General features: G+C 46.1%; 2 protein-coding genes and 3 pseudogenes across 3 annotated transcripts; 2 read left to right on the top strand and 3 right to left on the bottom strand.

Moving 5' to 3' along the window:
• Window positions 1-1,747: 1,747 nt before the first annotated feature.
• Window positions 1,748-3,015, bottom strand: LOC136460093 (abscisic acid receptor PYL5-like). 2 transcript variants are annotated; one of them, XM_066459925.1, is made up of 2 exons: window positions 2,997-3,015; window positions 1,748-2,689 (listed from the first exon to the last, which is right to left on the bottom strand). In XM_066459925.1, exon 2 carries the CDS (start codon window positions 2,631-2,633, stop codon window positions 1,992-1,994), a length of 642 nt encoding a protein of 213 aa, XP_066316022.1. In that variant the 5' UTR covers window positions 2,634-2,689; window positions 2,997-3,015; the 3' UTR covers window positions 1,748-1,991. The 2 variants fall into 2 exon arrangements, with proteins under 2 accessions (XP_066316022.1, XP_066316023.1); XM_066459926.1 differs by lacking the exon at window positions 2,997-3,015 and adding an exon at window positions 2,916-2,922.
• A 7,272-nt stretch (window positions 3,016-10,287) lies between these two features.
• LOC136460092 (GDSL esterase/lipase At1g58430-like) lies at window positions 10,288-11,929 on the top strand (annotated as a pseudogene).
• A 467-nt stretch (window positions 11,930-12,396) lies between these two features.
• On the bottom strand, window positions 12,397-17,301 carry LOC136461443 (exocyst complex component EXO70B1-like; annotated as a pseudogene).
• A 1,346-nt stretch (window positions 17,302-18,647) lies between these two features.
• LOC136460091 (exocyst complex component EXO70B1-like) lies at window positions 18,648-21,324 on the bottom strand (annotated as a pseudogene).
• A 619-nt stretch (window positions 21,325-21,943) lies between these two features.
• LOC136460090 (PRA1 family protein B2-like) lies at window positions 21,944-23,054 on the top strand. The gene has a single exon (XM_066459924.1). It carries the CDS (start codon window positions 22,048-22,050, stop codon window positions 22,708-22,710), a length of 663 nt encoding a protein of 220 aa, XP_066316021.1. The 5' UTR covers window positions 21,944-22,047; the 3' UTR covers window positions 22,711-23,054.
• Window positions 23,055-25,281: the final 2,227 nt, after the last annotated feature.

The following is a 25,281-nucleotide window of genomic DNA, read 5'->3' as shown; positions in this document are numbered from 1 at the left end:
TCACACTCGCTAAGTGTCTCGATCACTGAACTGAAAAGCTCCTGTAATATTTCACCTTTGTCTTGAGCTTTTTGTTTTTCTCTTTCTTCTTTTCCAAGTCCAAGCACTTGATCATTACCGTAGCATCACCATCATCATGTCATGATCTTCATTTGCTTCACCACTTGGAATATGCCACCTATCTCATAATCACTTTGATAAACTAGGTTAGCACTTAGAGTTTCATCAATTCACCAAAATCAAACTAGAACTTTCATAGGGTCTCACTCGAGCTCCACGGACATGGCCATGACCATGGGCGCCCCCGCCCCGACTTGGCCCGGTCGCCTCCACTGTCGTCGGAACCCTAACGCTGCCCTCCACCGTCCTCACCGCCTGGCCAGTCTGCTTCCCCCGAGCCCCTTCTAAGGCCGTCGGATTTGATGAAGAACATCACATGGCGTTTTTGGATTAGGTAGATAAATTCGAGTGAGAGAAAGACTCAAATCACACGAGGGAGCTTAAGCTTCTACCATTTTTTTTAGACTCAACAACAGTTTATTGGAGCCGTGGAATATAACTGAAAACAGCACATCAATAATCGAGTGTTTCAGTCGAAAAAAACATCCGAATTAGCAGCCATTAGATTAGAAGCTAACAGACAGATGCATGTTTTTTTTTTTGTGGATTGTGCATTTCTTCATAACATGTGGCCCATTGGCAAAGCAGTCCAGACGGCTTGTTTTGTCAAGATTAATCTATATATCTATATATAATATTGAAGTGACAAAATTTCTTTTTCTTATCTGGTTTGTCTTTCTCATATGTCCCGTTTAATAAACTCGGTTCCGTACTAACAACCTACCAAAAGCCCCCAATAACTTCGTGATAGACTCGTGTTCGATCGTTCACCTATGCTTTTGTCCTCCCAAACCATAAAAGAGTCTGCACCGTCCCTATTTTCTCAGATCTCTCCTTGTCCCTTTCCAAAGTCAAATACAATACATCAACCAGACTATAAATAGTACTAGGCATCGGCACCTACACTCATCAAATCGGTCAGTGCCTCTGGTCAACTACCTAGTAAAGGCAAAAGAAATACAAGTGAAATATGGAGTCAAGATCCGTGCATATGATTGAGACCAAATCAAAGATCCATAGGCACGGAAATAGATTGAAGCCAAGAGGACAAAAATATCAATGAACTAATCAGATCGGTACCCATGTACACAAGCATTTAATCATCTAGACGGGATGTCAAAATTGTTGGTTTCATCAAGCAAAAAAAAAAAGAAATTTGGGGTGGACAGTGGAAACCGTTAACAAACAATTTGGATACTAATAATAATAATATACTAATCAAAATGAATGATTATATTAGACACATGTTTGAGAACTCTAAAAAATAGGAAATTGATCATACATAAACCCAATCAATGTAAATATTGCAACCCTAATTACTAGCACCAATATTAAATAAGTCTATCGCAATCCCTAACCAGCATGTGGATGTTGCAATCCTAACCATAATAGATGCTGCAATCCTAATCACTACGTTTGAAGGAGCCTAACCACTATGCACGAATAAAAACACGTATTATTAAGGAGGTCAAAATATTCATAGATCTTGAACCAGTCCATAAAAAAACTAAAAAAGAAGAAAGAAACCCTCAAGAACATGCACATATATATTGGCTAGCTAGTCCTATCATTCCAGAAGTATAAAAGAAAAGATATACACAGACAGACAGACATATATATATAAACTATACTACTTTACTGGTCTTAATATTATTGACGGTGTATCATACAATACTTCATTGTTTATAGAGTTTAATAAGAAAGGAAAGACAAACAACCTCAAACTTTAAAAGGTTTGCAGTACCAAAAAAAAAATTGGAGAAAGTATAGAGTACCAACGACGAAAGTATATATATAAAAATGGTAGATAATCCTCCGAAGAAACCGGCAGCCAAACTGCGATGGTGTCCAGCCGGCCGGCCCGGCGGCGATCAGTTGTGGTTGTTGTTGTTGTTGTGCTGCACTGCCGCCAACGCCTGCTGCCTGATGACCGTGCGCTCGAGGGACTGGAGGTTGCACCGGACGATGGTGTCCACGAAGATGCGCGTCTCCTCGACGGTGTTCCCCTGCGGCACGTCCACCACGTAGGACTCGACAACCATGGTGAGCGGCCCGTTCTGTGACGCCGCCTCGTGCACGGTGGTCACCGAGCGGTAGTTGGCCAGGCGGTGGTCGCCGCCCAGGATCCGGAAGCTGATCACCCGGCGCTCGTCGTCCCGGATCTCCAGCCGCTCGCGGCTGTTCTCGGCGGGCAGCCCGGTTACGACCTCGAGCTCCCGCACGGATCCCACCTCGACGCCGTCGCCGTCCACGACTTGGCAGCTCCTGATGAAGTGCTTGTACCCCTGCGGCTGGTCGAAGCGCCGCACCAGCGACCACACCGCGTCCGCCGGCGCCGCGATGGACCTCATCATGACGGAGCAGCACTGCCCCGGGGTCACCGTGTGCTCGTGGTGCCGCGCCACCTCGGCCGGCACGCCCGCGTGCCCCGAGCACGCCACCAGGGCCCTCCCGTTGGTGACCACACGGCTGTGCTGCTCCGGTGACGTCCTTGTGGCTGCTGCGTACGGCATTGTCGATCTCGAGCTAGAGCCTCGCGCGTGTTCTTGATCGGTCGAGTTGTTTCTCTCTGCAAATAAGAGGTGAAGATTGGATTAGGAGGGATGAACAAAGGAAACCATGCATAGCCATGAAGGTGTTATAAGTATATAGTAGTATAAATTATTTTATCCATAGGAAATCAATCACTCTATTGTTACTGTGCGGTTGGGTGAGTTGATGCGATAGTTAAGGGTTACTCTAGATGGCTGGGCTGGGAATAGTCAGTGCAGTTTTGGGGATGAGAGAGTTTTGACCTTTTGGTTTCCGACGGATGGTATGGAGTAAAAGCCTAAAAGGGAGGGAAGTAGTTGTTTGAACAGTTTACTGGTGATTACCGGATGGACCTGGGCAAAACAAAAACAAAAACAAATTATTTGTTGGCAATAAGAGACATGTTTTTCCTTCTAAAAAAATAGGAGACATGTTTTCAACTTGGAGCTAGCATCTACTAGCATTTGTGACATTAATGAAGTATGACCTCGAAAATATATTCATGAATGCAAAATGTTTTAAGCATACATGAGGTCCTGATCACATGCATGGCTAGGTAGATAAGCAATTGGTAACTACTCATGCATGCATCTAGTAAGAGAAAATAAGGCCTTTTGAGCATCACACGTGTCAAATCCAATGGTCTAGAATTCGGTTGCTGCAAGGAGCCAAAACATCCGGTTGACGGATAGCAATTCTGTTATAAAAAAAAGGATTGCAGAGTGGAGAGCTAGGGCGACTTCTCTCTCATATTGGGGGAGATTGATTTTGATGAAAACATGCTTAGCACCAGCCCATTTACCTCCTGTCTTTCATCAAGTTCCTCAAGTGGGCAATTTAGCTTATCAATTCCTACATGGCTCATTGCTTGTGGAATGACTGTGAAGGTCATAGGGTTTACCATATGGTTAATTGGTCCATTGTTTCCCTTAGGAAAGAGTATGGTCGGCTTGGTGTCCCTGACTTGAGACACCTTAATATTAGTCTATTAGCTTCTTGGGTAAAAACACTAGTACAGAAAGGACTTTCGGTTCAGCACATTAGTCTCGGCTAGAATTGGACCTGGACTAATGTGAGCATTACTCCCGGGTCCAAATTTCTTGAGCGGCAGAGGACCTTTAGTCCCGGTTGTTAACACCAACCCGGACTAAAGAGCCTTGACCCTTTAGTCCCGGTTGATAACACCAACCCAGACTAAAAGTAGACCCTTTAGTCCCGGTTGGTGTGATCAACCCGGACTAAAGGTCTTTTTAGTCCCGATTGGTGTTACCAACCCGGACTAAAAGTCCTCCAACGAGTTAGTTGAAAAGGAAAGCATCCCATCTGGAGTCACATGTGTCGTGTAGGTGGGGCGGAAAGGTACGCGCGAGGCAATGCATCAGGTCTTGGATTCGAATCCCACGTGAGACACGCAGAGGTGGGGAGGCATTATTTTTTTTTATCCTTGGAGGACCTTTAGTCCGGGTTCAAGGCAACCGGGACTAGGATTCGTAGTCCCGATTTCAACCGGGACTAAAGTCCTTCTATCTACTAGTGAAAGATATGCTTCAGAGATGACCAGCTATGGAAACAGATCATAAACTTCAAATATAGTACTACAAGCCCTAATATCTTTCATGTAAAGATGCTAACAACACTCATTTTTGGAAGGGTTTGTTCGGGATGCACAAGTAGCTAAAATAGGGTACAAATGGAAAATTGGAAATGGGAAAGGGTGATACTTTGGGAAGACAATTAGTGGCTAGACTCATCTAACCTTGGTATAGTTTTTTGGGACCCTTACTTATGTACTGATACATGAGCAGACCGCTACTATTGTGTAGCTGTGGAATGAGTCTAGGCTGAGATGTACTTTTATAATATGTGGAGATAGCAGCTTGTTATAAAGTGGGAGGAGGTCATCCAACTTGCTTCCACTATCTCTTTTAATGAGGAAGAGGATGAACTAGTATAGGCTCTGTTCAAGGGTATTTAACTTGGATGTGAGAGAAAAAAAATCATAGTTAGGAACATGTTGTGCTCTGCTGTAAGTTGGAGCTTGTGGAAACTCACAAATAACTCAGTTCTTTTCCATGCAGAAATTTGAGCTCTTTGCAATCACTATGGTGACCTATGTTATCAGTGATCAAGCGATTGGAGCAGTTGTGCCCCACGGGATACCTACAACAATACAAGGAGGCCATCTCTAGACTAGAGGAACTGGCAAAACGACATGAGTGACTCCTGATGAATGGATCGTGATCGAAGACATGCTGGGGTGCTGGGTCGGCCCTAACACAATACACACTGCAAAGGGAGATTGGACAACCTGCAAGTGTGGCCTCCAGCCCAATGTCATGCTCTGATGTCTCTGCCATGGTACTCAAGGGAGAAGCTTTTGAAACTCTGAACTACAATGTTGTACTACAACCATTGCTTGGCCATGATAAGTAGTTTAATGAACCAGGGGATGTCCCTCTTGAATTCTAAAAAATGAGCATATGGATTTGCATGGTAACCTTATAGTCCAATGTCCTATTGTAAGATGTCTATACAAATTGTACCTACTTCAAGTATATTTGCATCTCCAACCCTTGCACTATTCCATATAGATTGCAAAAAAATTAAGAAATAAGAAATAAATGAGGTGCATAAAAATAGGGGAAAAGGTAAACTAAGAGAGTTCTTGCTTTTCCATAAAACAAGGCTCCACTTCTTTTGTTAGGCAAGGTATGAAGTAGGACTCGATTCAAACCTTCTATTCCAATCAATGGACGATGGTGATCCTGCGATGGGCAGTGCTTAGTTGTCATATCAGGTTTTGGGATTGGATGTAGCGGTTCAATATTTTGGGTGGGTAGGGGGAGACAGATCTGATGGCTGCTGAGGTTAGAGGTATGGTCTCCAATTAATGATAGCGGTGGCAAGAGGTCAAGAGGCAGAGGTGACGGAGGTGGCGGATAATGGAAAACACAAGGTCAAGAGGCAGAGGTGGCGGAGGCGTCAGATCGGACGGTTTGGCACTCGACAAGCCTTGTCAAAGAGGTTAAGCAATAGGATTTGAATGGTGGCAGTAGTCACCTACCTCGCATAGAGATCCTAACAACAGAGATGGTGTGCTGCACGATGACGACGACGGTGGTGGCGGTGGCGGCGGCGAGGAAGACACTGAAGACCACAGGAAGTGGGTTCGGTATGTGAGAGCGATGGTTGATGGCGGAAATGGCAAGGGGATGAGTGAACTGCTGAGGGAGGTGAAGATAAGGAAATCGGTGGGTGGATGGGTGGGTGGTGAGGGGATGAATGTGGATCGGAATGTGGCTTGTAGGTGTGCTCGTTGCGTGCGGAAAGGTAGGGTTTGGAGTGCGGGGAGGGCTATTGGCATATCGGTGTGCGTGACACCGCCCACCGCCTACTGCCCACCTTTTGCAGGGCCCACCAAAGGATCAAGCTTTATTAGGCTTACCAAGTCATTCCATGTTGGTTGATAATTATCCCAACCTATGAACTCTCTCAAAAGTTTGATTCCACTCTATGGGACCATCACAATAGTAGAAAATAGACTAGTGAATGTTGGTTCTTCTACAATTTTCTACTAAATATAGCACAACAGGAAACTAAATACCATCTTTACACACAATTATCACATTTACATTTAAGGCCTTCATCAATAAGATTGTAGGGAACGGATGGTATCCACGTAACCCAAGAGACAGAGAGAGGGAGGGAGAGGAAGAATTGGGTCACTTAAAACTATCCTAGGTTCTTCTTAAACTGCTCGCTAGATAATTGTTGACACCAACGGTGGCAGATAAATAAAATCGCAAGCGCGCAACTGTTAATGTAGCTTTCACCTAGGACCAAGAGTATTCTAGAGTATCAATTTCCACTAGAAACATGAAATGAACTACTAAGAATCAGGTTCGTCCTACGATGCCACAAGGGTATATGACAGATTGGATACAGAGGATTTCTATGTTTATGAAACTAGAAAGGTAACAAAGTAGATACAAATGTTGTTCACTTCGGGTCACTAGATGCCACTTAGCAACGAAAAGGGATGAGAAGGGTGCTAAGCCGCCAAGCAAGGGTGGACCTACGCTTTAAGAACTTACTAGACATGGTGGAATATAGAGATCAGATAGGGTTGTCACCACCTGCTAACTACCAAGTCAAATCGTGGGGCAAGCCGTACACACAAGTAAGCATATAGCATAGACACCACATCTACACTATATCTTACTAATTTAATCCAGATCTCAATGCAAGCGATTGGATCACTCGGGTGTGAGCGGTGAACCCATGGACAACTATGTAAACAGTTACCAAACCCAAGGATCAATTACCATAAAAAATATTGGATGTTTACTTACAACAAGCCCGCATCCGCCAAGGTACAGTTTGGGGAAGATACCGATAGGACGGCTCTCCCCCGCACTCTCCTCACTCTCTCCCTATTTTCTAAGCTCTAAGTGGAGTACGGCTTCATCTGTATATGATTGGAATGAGTTGTTTCTCCTTGGTGTGTTGAGAGTGAGGGAGTCCATATCTCTAAACTAACTCTCCAAAAATTAGACCACGCCACCGCCAACTACCTATGTGGACATGCTGATTAAAGTTGCAAAAAAAGCTCCCTCTCGACTCTCTCCCCTTGCGGACCCTCTCTCTTGTAGTCTACATCTCTTTGTCTATTCCATTGGTCGCTGAGTGTGTGCCTCCAGAGCATAGGTGTAGCCGCAAGGCCGGCGGTGCAGGCAAGCACGCGGCTGCAGCCGCGAGACGAGCATGGGACCAACATGAGACAGAGTAGGGAGTGTACGTGGAGGAGAGGGGAAGGGAGGGATTTTTTTCTGCAAGTTTTACCTGGCCTCATCCACGCTGGTACAACCACGTAGGCATATGGAGATGATGTGGTGGGATTTGAACATCTACTCGGACGCGACATTAGTTGAAGGACCCAAATATTCACTTTTTTGTTAGAGGATCCCGGTGATAATCCACAGAATAGAAGCATAACTCAAATCCATTGAAACAACTAATCGAACAGGATCTATGCCGCTCATGACCGAGAGCATGACTGGTAGTTTTGAATAACTCTGCAGAGCTTATGCAACTTCACTCATGAGTTGTGATACCCATCTGCCTAAGGTAGCTAGCCTATGAAACACTTCCAAAGTGAGTCGGCAAGGATCACTACGAAGCCTTTCCAAAAATACCCTAACAAGTTAGTAGAAACCACTTCTTACAAATAATCAATACGAGTGTTTACTTTCCGCAAGTCATGTACTGTTTACAATTACTCATACAATTCTTTCAAACAAATGTTGTTACTAGTTTTTTTTTCTAAAGATACTATGTTTTTTGTTATTTGTAGTAACATATGAACATTTAGCTATTAGTTACTCATATAAGGGATCAAAATTTATCCTAATTTGACCAAATTTATTTTATCTATACTCCCTCCATACTAAAAAATGAAGTCGTTTTGGACAGCAACACGGTCTCTAAACTATAATTTTGACTACTTATTTTTATAAAGATATTTATCAAAAAGTGATATATGTAATTTTTTGTGAAAGTATTTTTCAAGACAAATCTATACATATGGTTTTCACATTTCCAAACTCAACAACTTAAAAGTTATTCATGAATTATATTCCCAATGTTTGACCCAAGCCTTGTCCAAAACGACTTCATTTTTTAGTATGAAAGGAGTATCTACCATATTAAAGAAGCAAATTGTAAAACTAAATCTCATAATTGTACCTAATGAAGTTAATTTGGTGTCTTATTTTTTCTATAAATTTACTCGAATTTATAATAGTTTAACAAAGGGAGTATAATCATTATGATGATGATAAAAATCCTCAATAAATTGAAACCCGTATCTATAGAAAGCTTATTATAATGCTCTACTGATTGAGCCACATCTGCTCCATACAGGATTCTCCCAACTTTTTTCTTTCAAACAAAGTATACATTTCTGGAAGTTTCATTTCTGCAAACTTCATCTTTGAACACCTCTAACTCAGGCAGTGGTAGAACATACCACACAGAAAAGCGTTCCGACGTAACTTGACTATAAACTGTGGACAAACCAGCATATATACCACGCAAAATGAAGTCTGGCAGGTCCCATTTCATGTACCAGTAACTTCATCTCGATTCAGACGACGCACACAGATTACGGCGGCAGGCGGAAACCTGAAGTTCTGAAGTCTGAACGTAGTTCACCTTTGCGCGTGCGGCCAGTGCCAGATGGCCATGTCGAAAGTGGAATGGAGGGAGCTGGACGATCCCCATTCAGGCCTCTACGCTCCAACATCCCGTGAGCTTGCAGCTTGTCCCGACTCCCGACAGACGCCAATCAACAGGCAAGCCCTTCAATTCAATCCAATACATCATCCATATATTGTTGTGTCATTGTGTGTGTGTGGCGTGTACACTTTGTCCTACAGCAAATATTGATCTGTAAATTGTTTTCTTGCGGCAAATATTTGCTTCAAACAAAATGAGAAAATCAAAGAAAAATAGAAGTCCTCACTCCAAAGAAAATCAGGAGTCGCTCTTGGAGTACCATGCGTATCACAAGAAGCAGAACAATTATATTCATACAAAACAAGCGGGGATATAGCAACCAAAATCGCTTCCAATTTACTAGAGCCAAACCATATTGGGATACTCAATATAGAATCTGAACCACGCCGCACAAATCTGAAACAGGAATCTGAACTCGAAGATAAAAAAAATGTACCAAAAATTGATCAGCATCTTCACTCTTCGCCAAATTCTGCACAATAACCAGCACATGCTTTGCATGCCGTCCACCAGCAGTAAGCTGCATAGTCTTCGGCTCTACAAAGACAATCAAACCATTAGTCACTAGGGCTGTTTGGTTGGGAGATTGAAAAGTTGCCAGGGCTAGGCAACCACTCCCAGGCATTGGATTTCATCAGCCTGTGGAGTCGAGATGTCTGCCTGGCTGTTTTCCTGCCTGGGAGGCATCAACCAAACAAGGTGTATTTGATTTGAGGAATTAAACCATTCTAAATAATATGATGCTCATTACAAATGGTTTTTGAGCTGTTAGCTGATGGTTTCTACGGCTGATAAGCCGGCTGATACTAATTTGTTGTGAGAGAAAAACATTATACCATGGTTGATAAGCCGAGCTGATAAGTTCAATTCCTCGTACTAGTGCAATTATTACTCCCTGTCCTTTTCTATAAAATTTCATGCATATTAAGCTTTATTAAGCTTTTCTAAGTTTAACTAGATTTATATAAAATATTAGTAAACATTTGTCTCTCCAAATAAGTATATTATAAAATTATATTCAATGATTAATCTAATTATACTTATTATACACCATAAATATTAATAATTTCTTATATATATTTGATCTGTTTGACTCTTCCCTCTCACTGGCATCAAAGTTGCGTATGTGAGAAAATAATGGACTAAACACATTCCTCAAATCAAACACCATAAGGGCGTGACATTTTTTAAAACCGGTACGAGAAGATATGCTAGTTACAGAGAATCAGCCAAATATTCCCAAAATTTACTAGGCATGCAAGGGCCCTCTAGCCTAGAATATAATAAGCACCCATAAGACTAGGAGCGGATTAAAGCGGAGGCAAGCAGATCGTTCTGATGGCACAGGCACACCCTGTTCTCCCTAATCCTTTTGCTCTTCCTCTCCCCCACTGCCGTTTCTTCCTCCGAGAGAATTCAGCCGAAGTTCTCGGCTATCTTCTACTTTGGCGACTCGGTTCTTGACACCGGTAACAACAATCATCTCCCCACGGTGGCTGTAGCGAACCATGTTCCTTACGGAAGAGATTTCCCAGGGAAGAAACCAACAGGGAGGTTCTCCAATGGCCGGCTTATCCCAGACCTCCTCAACAAGAAGCTGCAACTCAAAGAATTCTCGCCGCCGTTCCTGGATACAAGGCTGTCGAACAACGACATGGTGACAGGGGTGAACTTTGCATCAGCTGGTTCAGGATTAGATGACCAGACGTCGCAGCTGTCCAATACTCTACCAATGTCCAAACAGGTGGACCTCTTCAAGGACTACCTCCTCCGGCTCAGGAACATTGTTGGGGACAAGGAGGCTTCCAGGATCATTGCCAGCTCTCTGATTTTTATCAGCTCAGGAACCAACGATTTCTCACATTACTACCGTTCGTGGAAGAAGAGGAAGATGGACATTGGTGACTACCAAGATCTTGTTCTCCGGATGGTACAAGTTCATGTCAAGGTGAAAATAGGCATTTCCTGCTTTTGAGTTGTCTCTACTGAATTCTTCTATTACACTTCAAAAACTGGGCATTACTTTACTTTCAATTCCCTAAATTTGAATCCAGGAATTATATGACCTTGGGGGCCGGCAATTCTGTTTGGCAGGCCTTCCGCCGTTTGGTTGCACACCTATCCAAATCGCATTGAGCAGAGACCCTGACAGGGGCATGTGTGGATGAGCAAAACTGGGATGCTCAGGTCTATAACTCTAAACTTCAAAAGTTACTTACAACGTTGCAAGGTTCACTCCATGGAAGCAGAGTTGTGTACTTGGATGCATACAGAGCTCTCATGGAGATCCTGGAGAACCCAGCCAAATACGGTAACGTTTTCTGTTAATGCCATGGCTTATATACACTAGGAGGCTAGAACTGTGATGGAAATTGATCACAGACTTAAAGTTCTGAAACAAAATTCAGAGAGAATGCCTTAAATCCTAGCCAATGCAGTAGTATTGTGCTAGACTTGGCAGCCAAAACCTAGTGGCTGGCAGAAAACCATTTAGTAATTCAATTGCAAAATGCATGATGATTAGTATATTTTAGTTCTTTCTTCATGTCAGCCCAGAGTTTGACTTGCTGTTAACCATATCAATTCTGACAAAGGTTTGCCATGGTAACAGGATTTACAGAGACAACACGGGGATGTTGCGGGACTGGGCTCAGAGAGGTTGCTCTGTTTTGCAATGCATTGACTCCTATCTGCAAAAATGTATCATCCTATGTATTTTACGATGCTGTGCACCCAACAGAGAGGGTTTACATGTTAGTAAATGATTACATAGTCAAATACGTTATTCCACAGTTTTAATTAATCAAATACCCAAATAAGGTTTTCTCCTTGTATTAAGTCCAGTATAGAAGAGCTTCTCGTATGTCACCTATCATGCTATGCATGATGTATTGATGTGTTATTGGATTACTGAACAGTGGATTTATGAGCGCTAGGTAAATAACTGAGTCTCCCCCAGGATGTCAGGTATGCATTTTACAAGTGACGGAATAATATACTGGCTACATCATGCTCATATTAGTCATCACAGATTCACAGACGTTTGATCACATGCAGAGCAAGTTTAGTAGCGAACTAAACTTCCTTACAAATTTTAGTCTTCTAGGCTCATAGTAAATAATACTAATGATGGTAAAATTAGACCAACCTAGGAGGAACTAATTGCTAGCATACTATGATGCTTGCATAGAAGGGCGGGCTTGGTGCAAGTGGTAGAGTCTTACCGTCTGTGACCGGAAGGTTCCGGGTTCGAGTCGTGGTCTCATCGCATTGCATAGGCGAGGATAAGGCTTGCCACTAACACCCTTCCGCTGTTCCCCAGACCCCGTACAGAGCGGGAACTCTCTGCACTGGTTACGCCCCTTTTTTTTTTGTTACTATGATGCTTGCATAGGAGACCCCGTTGCTACAGGAGTTCATCAGTTCATTTGATCCTAGTTAGTGAAACATGAATCACTGTAACATACGTATGTCAAATTAATAGAGATGACTGAGACCAAACAGGCCCTTAGAAACACAACTTACAGTACAAACCTGAGAAATTAAACAAAAGTCAGAAAGCCGCAGCCAGAAAAGCCACTCTATGACTTGGCCATTGCTTTGAACAACCGCTGAATCCGTGACTTCACGTCCTCAGGTCGCACATATGAAACCCCTACAGCCTCTGTTGCCTTTAACATCTCAATTGTATCCCTGTACACTGGAATAACCAGCTCCTCAACCATAATGCTCAAATTCACTGCTTGCTGCTTATCCACCAGTACCCACCGTGACTGCACCTGGCAAATCGCTTCCACAAAGTTATGGAAGTGGTTCAGTTTCTCTAACATAATACTCAAACTACTGTCAGATCTTCTGTCAGTCTCAAGTATCGCTATGGCCCTCCCCCAGGTAGCTCGGCGGTATTCCAACACCCATTGCTGAACCTTTGCAGATATTACCCTGATCCAATCCTCACCCAGCAAGATCTTAAGCTCGCGACCATTGACTTTCTTCGTTATATAGATCCCATTGTTGATCAGGAAGACACAGCCAAGAGGAGCAAGACCATAAATCCTGGATTTGGACTCAGATTCCCTATCAGCACATCCACAATCCAAGCAAAGCGGATTGCCAGTGATGATGTGGATGGTCAGGGTCAACTGGACATGTTTCAACACAACATGTCGACAAAAGATGCTCGGCAGTCCTCCGAGGGGTATCCCACAAAGGTAGATTGATCGGTGGAGGTGCGCGTAATCAGGAACCGGATGGTAACACAAGGCGCAGAGACAGCAATTTAGACAGGTTCGGACCGTCTGATCGACATAATACCCTACGTCCTGTGTCTTTGGTATATTGTATTGTATATGAGATGTATGGAGATCTATGAAGATATCGACTAGGGAACCCCTGCCTCTCCTTATATACTCTGGAGGGGTAGGGTAAGTATCCTATTTAGTATTATACCATATCTTACGGTGCACGTCGATCAGTGCCGTGCACGTCTTGATCTTATGGGCTAGGCCACCTCTGATGGTGCGGTTCATGTCTTGTCTTATGGATACCGGAGGGCTATACCCCCACAGCTAGTCCCCGAGCCTGACAGTAGGTGACGTAGTCACGTGGGCCAGGGTCAGAAAAGTGCAAGAAAGGCAGAAGACCGGCCGAGCAGGCAACCAGTCCACGGGCGGAGCCCTGAATTGAAAAGCGCACATTCACCGCAAGGTGAAGTGTGCCCACTTAGACCCCGAGCCTGCTGAAAAATGAAGAATGAATCTTGTAGCAGAGTCAAAGAAAAAGAAGCCTGAAAGCTTGCCAACGTCGCCTGATATGCGCGTATCAAGACCCTAGATGTGCTGCCCAAGATCAGCACCCTGATCCGAACAGCATGGAGCAGCTTGATAGCACACCGATGATGCATAGTAAGATCTGACCATCAAGGGAGTCTCCGGCGTAGCTGGCGATGTCCGAGCACCGAGGAGTGTAGCTGGCGACATTGGGGTGAAGTGTGTCCACTTAGTCCCCGAGCACGAAGAATCCGAGCGTCGAGGAGTAACCGACGTAGCTGGCGATGTCCGAGCACTCGAGTCCCCGGTGTATCTGGCGATGTCCGAGAACCGAGGAGCCCCCGACGTATCTGGCGATGTTCGAGCACCAGGTGGTCCGATCACCTGGACAATGATCCTGCAATACAAATATGTAGAACGGGTAGTACATGATGTAAAAATATATGAACTCTAGAGAAAAAACAGCAATGGCGATGAAATAGCATATGTAGCTCGACGATTAGTTGGTGTGAAGATGTATTTATATTTAATATAAATCGTCCGACTAGTTAGTGTAAAACTGAGTCTCCAGCCCTAACTAGTCCGTTAACCATAACGCGGAGCGCGGAGCCCGTATGCGTGTAGGAAGAACAAAGTGTCGCTAAGGAGCCGCTGCCGACCACCCATAACGTAGAGGGTAAACGCTCATGCACGTGTAGGGAGGAGCCGGAGACAGAGCCGTCTCTGTAGGCGTCCGAGCATCAACATGATTGTTCGGGGGTTCGAAAAATCGTTTGGAGAGTAAATATGGAGAAAACAGCTCGGAGAAATATTATGGCGATATACAGATATTGAAAAATATTTAGAAAAATACTAAAGCGTGACTTAGCTTTAGACAGAACGTCTGGTCGGCGGCGTATGATGTTATCTGATCGGCGTTGACGAAGTTGCCCGGTGCTCGAGCTTTCCGAACTGTCGTCGTGGCGACGGTCGCGGTCGTCATGGCACAGTTCTATGCGGCAATCATAGTTACGGCGCGGCAGATGGTCGGAGTAAGTAGTCCGGACGATGTCGTCTTTATATTAGTGGTCGACGACTCGGGCGGCTCTCTTTTGGTCTTGTGTTGAATATGTAGATGAGCAGCAGCCGATCTGATGCAGCTCGGCCGATAGAAACACACGTAAATATGTACATATCTTGGTCTATACGTGCATGCATATGCACAAACGCCTTGGCCTGGCTTGCTTGCTATTGGCTTGGAATCACGTATGTGTAATCTCCATCTGCTTGCATGCCTCTTTGCTAGCTTGTTGTCGTAGCACATGTACACGATCCTACATGGTTCCGATGTCAGTGCTCGGTCTGACAACACAGCAGTCAGCAGCCTTTGTACATTGATTCTCTCTTGCTCCAAAATGAACTCAAAGAAGGAAACCGACTCTTCGAGGCAGCAGCAACGATCGAGCGACAGTGTCCGCAACTCGGCGATAATTATTCCGTCTAGATGCGTGAGTCAGACCATGCTGAAGTGATCGATTCCCACGTGCGCAATCGGGCGATGAATTCGTCGACCACCAGTCAAGCTCCAACTTGTAGATGGATTTGTTGACGGCTACCGCGCACGATGTTGAACGCCGCCGCCGATTCGTCGTAGATGTTGTTGAAGGAGGCCGTCGCAGCAAAATGAGTTGCCGCAAACGACGTTGGTCTTGAGGTACGCCATCTGGTTCGCCATGGATCAGCACGCACAGCTCCTACCTGGCGCGTCAACTGTCGACAAAAGATGCTCGGCAGTCCTCCGAGGGGTATCCCACGAAGGTAGATTGATCGGCGGAGGTGCGCGTAATCAGGAACCGAATGGTGACACAAGGCGCAAAGACAGCGATTTAGACAGGTTCGGGCCGTCTGATCGACGTAATACCCTACGTCCTGTGTCTTTGGTGCATTGTATTGTATATGAGATGTATGGAGATCTATGAAGATATCGACTAGGGGACCCCTGTCTCTCCTTATATACTCTAGAGGGGTAGGGTTATAAAGAAAGTATACTATTTGGTACTATACAATATCTTACGGTGCACGTCTTGATCTTGTGAGCTGAGCCATCTCTGATGGTGCGGCCCATGTCTTCGGCCATACCCCCACACAACCAAACTCAACAAGCATCACTTCTTCCAGAGTATGGCGAGACACGCAAGCAGTCATAAGATAGTTCATCACGATGCAATCCACCATCTCGTGGTGAAGACTCGCATGGATCACAGCGTATCAGTTTTTCTAGAGCCACAAATATGCCCTTAATTGACAATCCAAGGCATTCACGAAGAGCAGCTACCTCATGATCAAAGGCCTCATCAAGGATAGGAAGAATATCAGTTAAAGCATCATACATGTCAACTATGAGGAAGAGACACTCCGGGTTATGTCCAGCAGCAGCAATAACTATGGCAAAGGACAGGAGTTGAAGAAATGGTTTGCATGCAGCAGCAAAGGCAAGGTTAGTGTAGGATGTAAATTCTTCAAAAATGCAATTGCATAGGTGACGCTCACTTGGGATTAAGATGTGGAACACAACACGTATTGCAGGTATCCAGCGCATGATCTGAGTCTCAAGCTCCTCCCATGATGTTGACTTGCACAATTCTTCGAAATGAGCATTAACCCCAAGTCGAGCAATACTCTCATCAATGAAGTTGCGGCGTGCAGAAGGTCTCCGCGCATGTATCACCAAAACCAGCAGCGATCATCCTTCTTGCGATTCGATTTGCCTCAGTGACTACACCCTCTGGTAAGGCATCAACAATGATGTCAAAGTTTCTAACTGGTTGGACTACAAAGGTGTGGTTGTCATCTTCATTTTGGCTTCTCTTGAAATTGTGGTCACCATGGTCATCACTGAAGCCAGATGTACCCACCAGTTGCTGGAACTCAACCTTAAGCCTCGTGGAACATCGCTCTAGAAGGAGATCAAAGCTCTCAAGGAGCACATGATCCGCTGAGGTGTTCTCAAGGCCATGGATGGTGGAAGTTAGTTCATCCACAGCTTCTAAAAGGCGTCAGCATCATCAGAACTGGACCAGAGAGACCGATCCAAGCTCAGGAACTGGGAAATCAGATCATTGAGTGCTTGCAGAGTTTCCTCCATGCCAATCACTAATGCTACAAAGCAAACACCCTTAAGTCTATGCGGATCTGTAACTTCAAATTTGTGAGCCTCCTAAGCCTTCAGGGCAAATCATAGAAGACGATGGTGCAACGCAGTTCAATCATCTCCAGTTTCTAGCTGGCAAAATGGACCAGTTCAAACATTTCATATTCATATTCATATTCATATCATAAAAGAACTAAGAGTGTGAAACGTACCTCGCAGAAAGCGAATCTGAAATTTGGACTGAAAAACACTGTTCGGCTGAATTGTTGTGAGAGAAAAACACTGTTCAGACAAAAAAAAAAAAACCGAACAAACCGAATATGAGGTAAGCCGAACAGGGCCTAAGGATGCAAAACTTTATCTTCCTAGTAGCACCTAGATGCATCCAACTTGACCTCCATACAGATGAGTTACTGATGTTCCAAATGATGCAAAATCACAACAGACCACCATTTATGTACGAGGTGCAATGGGCGGTGGATACGGACAAAACCATAGCATCACATCCATCTATGCTGTTGGTGGCTGTTGGGGGGTCACAATGAGATTACCTCAGGAATAGCAACATCCAACCACACAGCCACCAGGCATCACTTCGTGGCAATTGTACTCTTTTGACTTTTCTTTCAACCAATACATCAAGTAGTTGAAATCTAAAAGGCAAGCTTTGAGAAACAACACAAAGGTTTGCGTGGAAAAAATACTTCCTCCGATCGTAAACACAAGTCCATCTGGGTTTGTCCTGATTTTTTTTTTTTTTTTTTTGAACCGGGGAAACAGCAGGGGAGGTCCCCCACTGTAAAATTTGTATTGAAAAAGGGAAAGAAAGCTGTACAAGAGACTTAAAACTGTACAAACAAAACAGCAAAGTCTAGCTAGCCTGAGGAGGGCACTGGAGCTAGGCAAAAGAGTCTACAATCTACAAGAAGTAAAAAGGTGAGTTTCTTTGCAGCACACAGTCGATGAGCTTGGAGTCTGGCTTCTCTGAAATTGAGCCTCTAGGAGGTAAAGGATGGACAGGAGGGCCCCACTGCCTAAATCTTTTTTTTTTAACTTTCATTATTATCAATATCCCAAAATTCATATAGATTGACTAATGCAAGTTTAATGCTACTAGATTCCTAATAAAGAATACTTTTATAATATATCAATTTATATTTAAGATAATACTTTTTTACACATATTGCTAGTCAAAGTGCAATATTGAGACTGTCTGCTGTCCTAATGGACTTATATTTGTGATCCGAGGAAGTCATAGGACCTAATTAGTAATTACTAAATTCAAGGATGTGCTATGTCTCACGGGCGCATTGTCAAAATCCAAGACCAATTCATCCATAGTCAGAAACTTAGAATAACCAAATAAAATAGTGCACAACACAAATATATTCAGAAATAGTGTGCATTCTACTCGTCTTTCAGTTATGTCTATTGTCAACTATCCTTGAACTCTTGGATTTTGCAGGTATGTACTTGCACACATGTAATTCTATATAATGCTTGATGTATTCAAGTAACCTTTCTTAATCTTCTTCCATATTCATTCTCAAAAGTGAATTTTAATAGTTTACCTAATGGAATCCCTTATTGTGGTTCAATCTATAACACATAACAACTTTCTCTTACAAGCCTTATTATGTGAATCCATTCACAAATGGTAAATGAAATTGAAGATTTAAGAATCATGATTGGACCAGTTGGGTCAAAAAGGCAGGAGAGAATAGATTAGATTAACTAGCAATTGTTCCTAGAATAGGGCCTATCACTGATACCACTGGCCATTGTAAAAGCTGTGGAAGTGGTATTGAAACAGTCTTCTGCCTTTATAATTTGTTCACATATGTGAAGTTACTAAATATGAAATACTAAGATAACTAATTTAAGTAAAAAGTACACACAGCACACCTAATTACTCATAGCTAAAGGAGAAATCAAGCCAATAATAAGAAACAAACAATACGACACATTAGGTTAAAATTACCAGTTGATACTTGGTACAGAAACACCTACAACTACAAATTTACATAGCTGGAGACGATAGCATTTCCTCATCTAAGACAAAGTCCAGCCTTTTGCAACACATCATTGAGCCCAGAATGTCACCATAACTAAGCCTGTTCGGTTGGCTGGTTCGTATCGTTGCTGGTTCGTGAAGAAGTACTGCTGGCTGGTTTGTGTGAGAGAAAAATACTGTTCCGGCTAGAAATTTACGATCGTTTACGACAAGCCATAGCCAAACGAACAGGCTGTAAGGTTGTGATATCCGTTAAAATAGCTATAGCAGTAAAATCAGATAATTAACTAATCACTTGGCCACTCCTTCAAATAGATGTTGGATGCGTGCCTGAACATCCTCTGGGGTGTATTTGATGAACAAGTCTCGGGCAGCTTCAGGAGATGATCTCAATCTCCCAATTAAGCCTCTATATGCAGACATAACAGAATCCACTATCGCTGACTTAACATCTGCTCGTAACTGCTCATCTGCAATCACCCAATCGGACTGCACCGTGCAAATCTCCTCCAAGTAGTTGTTAAACATCTGCATTTTCTGAAGCATGGACTCTGTAGTGAAACTGCCAACGCCAGGACCTCCAGTCTGCAGCACTGATATGACCTTTGCCCAGGCCCCACGCTGGTACTCCATACTCCACCTGCGCACCCTGCTCATCATCTGCTTCATCCATTCATCACCAAGCAAAACCCCAAGCTCACTGTCATTCACCTTGTGAATAATGTATTTCCCGTTATTCATCAAGAATATGGAAGCAAGTGGTGGATCCCTGTATATCTTCGATTTGGTCTCCAAATTCTTGTGAAGCACATCCATGATCCAAGCTATGTGCACAGCTAGTGACGAAGTAGGGCGATCAGGGTCAACAGCAATAGCCGCTGTGCCAACAGCACCCAAGTCACCTTCCATCACCTCTTCCAGTGTTTGCCGCGAACCACATGCCGCACGGAGATAGTTCATGACATACCGAGGTGATTGGATGTATGCCACCACCAGGCTACAGCAACACGGGCTGGGTCACGGCGGATGAGATTTTCCAGCTCCATGAATATACCTTTGATTGAGGAGCCAAGAGTGTAGCACACAGCTGATACCTCAGCACGTAGAGCCGCAGAGTAGGGATCAGAGAAGACAGGATCGAGGTCAGGAAGGAGGTCTCGGACTGCTTCATACATGTCAATAACACGGAAGAGCCGTTCTGGCGCGCGGCTGGCAGCAGCAACTGCATCTCCGAATGAGATAAGCTGAAGCGCCTGGGTGCGCACGGCGGCAACAAAGGCAAGATCGCCGTACGGAGCGAGGCCTTCGAAGACACGATCACAGAGGCGGCGCTCGCTGGGGATTAGGATCCGAAACACCATCTTGAAGGCTGGGATCCAGCGAGCAATGTCGAACTCGAGCTCCTCCCATGGCAAGGAGTGGACCTCGTCGGCTGTACGGGAACGGATGCCGAGGCGAGCGACGCTCTCGTCGATGAAACCGCGGCGTGCGGCCGCGTATGCCTCGGCGCACTCGCGGCCAAAGCCAGCGTCCACCATCCGCCGGGCAATCTGGTGAACATCAGAGACCGAGCCCGGCGGGAGAGGCATCGATGACGATGTCGAAGTCCGAGACCGGCCTCGCGATTGGGATTGGCTCGTCGCCAAAGCCGTCAGTCCGCGTCGTAGTCCTCCTCCTCGCTCTCATCAGACCCGAAGCCCACCGGGCACCTGAGGCGCCGCGTCGTCGGGGCGCTCGATGAGCGCTCGGAACTCGTCCTCCAGCCGGGCCATGCACCGGCTCAGCAGCTCGTCGGCGCGGTCGAGCAGTCCGCGGTTGGTCCCGGCGGCGTCCAGCTCCTGCACGGTGCCGACGAGGTCGTCCACCGCCTCCAGGAACGCGTCCGCGTCCGCTGAGTCCGCCCAAATGAGCCTGTCCATGGTGACGAACTGCGAGATCTGCCGGTCCAGCGTGCGCACGGTCCGCTCCAGCGACGTCACCGGGGGCATGGCCGCGGCGGCCGACGGCGCCACTGGAGGCGGCGGCATGGGCGGCGAGGCCGGCACGGAGCGCTCCCCAGCAGCCCCTCCGACCGCGGCCGCCGCCGCAGCGGCGCGCGTGGCGTAGAGCTTGTCGAGCGAGAGGCGGCCGTCGTAGTTGGAGAAGACCTTGAGTATATCCTCCGTCATGGTGTCGGTGCGGCCAAGAGTCTGGACGATGTGCTGCACCGTGGCGAGCAGCTTCACCTCGCCGTCCTCCGCCATCAGCCGCCGGGCGAGGTCGCCGGACGCCTCTCCCCTCCCGTCGATCAGCGCGAGGTTCCGGCTAGGGTTTGAATCTGCGGCGGAGAGGGCCGGGGGGCGATGGTGGTGCCGTGGTGGTTTATCGGGCAGTGACAAGGATGGCCGCTCACCGCTCAGTGGAGGCGCCGTTGGAGTAAATTGTCACGCCGACGCCGGTTACAGAATTTACCGTACGTCCGTACCCCATGCCTGGGCGGTAACTCGCGGCGTGCGGTGGATGCTAGGCTGGACTTGTAGCTTGGACGGTCGGATGAATCGGTACGGATTAACGGAACGGACAGTAAAACTGCGTTGACCTCGGGAGAGGAGAAAGCCGGGACCGGTGGCGGCGGATCGGTGGGTGGGGAAAGCATAATAAATGCAAGCGCAAGCGCAACGGCGCTCTCGGAGCAGAGATATTTAAATGTTCGCTGACAGGTAGGGTTACAGCATGGGGTTTATGGTTTTGGCGTCACGTTGGTGGCAAAGATGGAGGACAGGACGAGGATGCCCGTGATTGACGCGAAAGCGAGATGCGGACCACAGTACCACACCAGGCTCGGCTTCTTTGGGCCGGTTGCTAGTTTGTTACCAGGGCGAGGGTTGTACCATCTCCCAGCTCACTGGCAAGGCTACCAATTAAGGCCTACAGCCCAATGTGGCCCAGTACAAAGTTAGGTCTAGGCCCACGGATTATTTCTGCAGACCTGAACGACGCACCCGAAGGAGTTATCGTGCGTTCGTGGGGAAGCCATGTTCTAAGCACGAGACATATGGACCCCGTGTTAGCCGCGTAACCACTCTATAGTGGTGACGGGCATAGAAGCACCAACCTGCTGAAGCATAAAACGAAGGAAACCACCGCTCGTTGTCGTAGTAGAAGGTCGAGCCAATACCAGTTCAGATTCCGCAGAACAAGGCACCATGGCCTCGGCTGCGACGCCTGCGCCTTTGCTCCCCGTGACCAGCACCGCTGCCGGCGGCGGCTCCGCGCCGTCCTCCGCGACGGGCCTCTCCGACGCGGCGCTCGCCACGCCGGCCTTCCGCCTCTTCGTGAGCCGGCTGGCCGACACGGCACGGCGCTCTCTCGCGGACCGGCGGCCGTGGACGGAGCTGCTGGACCGGTCGGCCTTCTCCCGGCCCGACTCCCTCTCCGAGGCCACCTCGCGGCTGCGCCGCAACCTCGGCTACTTCCGCGTCAACTACGCCGCCGTCGTCGCCTTCTCCCTCGCGGCCTCGCTCCTGGCGCACCCCTTCTCCCTCCTCGTCCTCCTCGGCATCCTCGGCGCCTGGTGCTTCCTCTACGTCTTCCGCGCCCCCGACCAGCCCGTCGTGCTCTTCGGCCGCACCTTCACCGACCGCGAGACGCTGCTCGGCCTTGTCGTCGCGTCTGTGCTCGCCTTCTTCCTCACCTCCGTGGCTTCGCTCATCATCTCCGGGCTGCTTGTCGGGGGCGCCATCGTCGCCGCGCACGGCGCCTGCCGCGTTCCAGAGGACCTCTTCCTTGATGATCCGAGCGCTGCGTCCAATGGAAACACCACCAGCAGGCTCATCTCCTTCCTCGCGTCGCCCGGATCTGGGGTTTGATGCGTCCAGGACCGGTAGGATTCTTGTGCTCGGGGAATTCAGTTGAAGTCAAAATCTCAGAAGCTGTAGAAACTAGCTCCTTGCTCATGTGGTACTTCACTGCGAGTAGCTATGGGTATGGATCCGATTTTTCTGTTGTACTTTTTGTGGAATTATGCAAAGATCTGCATGAGCTGTACTTCGCCAAATCTGGTGACAATGAGCATTAAGCATTGTCAAATTGCTAACATGTATTGGTGTGCTCTTTACATTCATCATTCATGTGTACATCATGACAATTTTATGGATCTCTGGTTATTTCTGCCTAATTAGAAATTTGATCCTCGTGTACAAAATTCATTGTCAACTCTGAATGCTTAGGGGCTGTGATCAGTATTTGATGTTGTATGCAATATTTGCCGTTTTGATGTTCTGAGCAATTTTGGAGAGAACATAACTAGTACAGTATGTTCTAAAATGGTAAAGTTGTACATTAGTTAAGATCTCAGATAGATTGTATCCTTTTATTAGCATTTTCACTCTCTACAATTGTGCCGGAGTTTACAGAAATTACAGGACATGAAGGTGCCCATGGGGCCAATGGGTGAACCAAAAATGTGGCAAAGGTAGTCATCCAGCTAAATCTTAAGTTGGCATAAAGCGTTGAGTGAGATGTGTATCTGTAATCCTAAAGCTATTGAGCTAGTGCCCTAAACTTAGAGAGTGCTACTTGTATTTTACTATGGAAAAAACAACATTGCAAAAGTTTGCTTGGCTGGAGTTATCATTGCAAAATTGTTTCAATCTCCCAACAACACATTTAGCATTGATTTTTTTTTTTTGTTGAAATTCTTCCTTGCAGTTAAAAGTAGGGGTCTGTTCTAAAATTTGCTGCCGTATGATGCTGAAATTGTTTTGATGTATCCTTCAGGCTAACAATGCGATTCTTGTTGAGTGCAGATTCCTGCATAAATATACTGTATTTATGTTACATCAGTAAGAGGGACCAACCTAGCAGGAAGGTGGTTTCATGGTCTTGTCTGTTTGAATGACCCATGACTAACTCATGATACGTATGACTGACATTGTGCTTTGGATGTTGTTTAAGATTGCTTATACTATACTACACAAATTAATCTTGATGCCGAATCAACTGTAGTAGGATACTAGCAGCCTGTTCGGCTGGCTAGGGCTGGATCGTGAATTATTTACTGCTGGCTGGTTTAGTGTAAGAGAAAAATACTGTTCTAGCTTATAATCCACAATCGTATACGATCGTTTACGGCCTGCCGAACAGGCTGTAGGATCTCAGCGTGGTGGTTGACCTGGCTAGAAGATGTCAAATGAGAATTGAGGTTAGTTTTCACACGGCATTGCTTATGTAGGTATTGATCATGTAGAAGTATACTAATTCCTAGCCTATGTATAGTGTGGCTCATCCTTTGTTTAGGAGGTAGCATTTACCAACCTTTGGAGCAATGTTTTCAAGACGTCCGATTAATCGCGATTAATCGTCCGTCCAGGCTATGTGGGCGTCCAGCCAGAGAGTGGGCTACATCTCAGAGTTGGGCCTATCTAGTTGTCTTATATTTTGGCCCAAGCCCATTAGGATTTCTCTTCTTTCCTATCCCTCACTCCCTCAGCCTCTCACTCACTCAGAAGTCAGCAGAACACACTCACTCCTCTCACCTCTCGCGTCCAGCAGCAGCAGCCGCCTCCATTGCTGCAGTTCTGTAGCTCCCTCTCCTCTCCTCCCTTCCAGTTCCTAGCTGCTCCCTCTCCTCCCTCCCTTCCAGCTGCCCTCCCTCTTCCTTGCGGCTGCTGCTGCGGCGCGCAGGCCTACAGATCCAGCGGGTGCACAGGTCCAACTGTGCAAGGTAGGAGGACTGCACGACTGAAGATGAGTTCCTCCTCCTCAGGTCAGTCATCAGTCATCACCTCCTCGTTCAAGCTTGATGCTCTACCTGTGCTTGAAGCTTATGCTCTCTTTCTCTGTGTACTTGTGTAGATCTGGATCGACAGCGGCAGCGTGCAGTGGAAGTGTACATGCCTGAAGCCGTTCAAGGACAAGTTGGTTCTGCTCCAGCCTCCTCAGTTGCCTCAGGCTCAGCTGTTGCTGGTTCAGCATCCTCAGCTGCTCCAGATGTTGCATCTCTTATTAAGAAGGCCATAGCAAAACTATCTCCAGAAAGGGCTCTGCAGCAGCCAGGTAAGTGGCCAGCTGACCTATCTATCTAGAGCAGTAGAGCCTAGAACATGTAGTATACTAGTGTGTGTGTGTGTATATATATATGGTATATATCAATCCCCATATGTAGGGGGCGAACCGGGACGACCAGGGGACTCGTCCAGGGTCGATTAATCGTCCTGGACGACGACTAATCGTCCTAGGACGTCCTGGACGGTCCTCAGGCGTCCAGGCTCGACCAGACGTCCTGAAAACATTGCTTTGGAGTATTTGGTCTTGTTTCTTGCATTTTCAAGGAATATGTGGTTTGGAAGTAATCATCAGATATGGACTGCGTGATCTGATTGTGTCAGCGGTGATGTCTAATTCATAGGTAAAGAAATTTGGTGGTTGGGTGGCTTGAT

The sequence above is a fragment of the Miscanthus floridulus genome, chromosome 6 (assembly GCF_019320115.1).
Source record: "Miscanthus floridulus cultivar M001 chromosome 6, ASM1932011v1, whole genome shotgun sequence".
In the NCBI taxonomy this organism is placed as follows: Eukaryota; Viridiplantae; Streptophyta; class Magnoliopsida; order Poales; family Poaceae; genus Miscanthus; species Miscanthus floridulus.
Note: the sequence above shows the minus strand (reverse complement) of the source record. Positions and strands in the feature narration are given on the sequence as shown.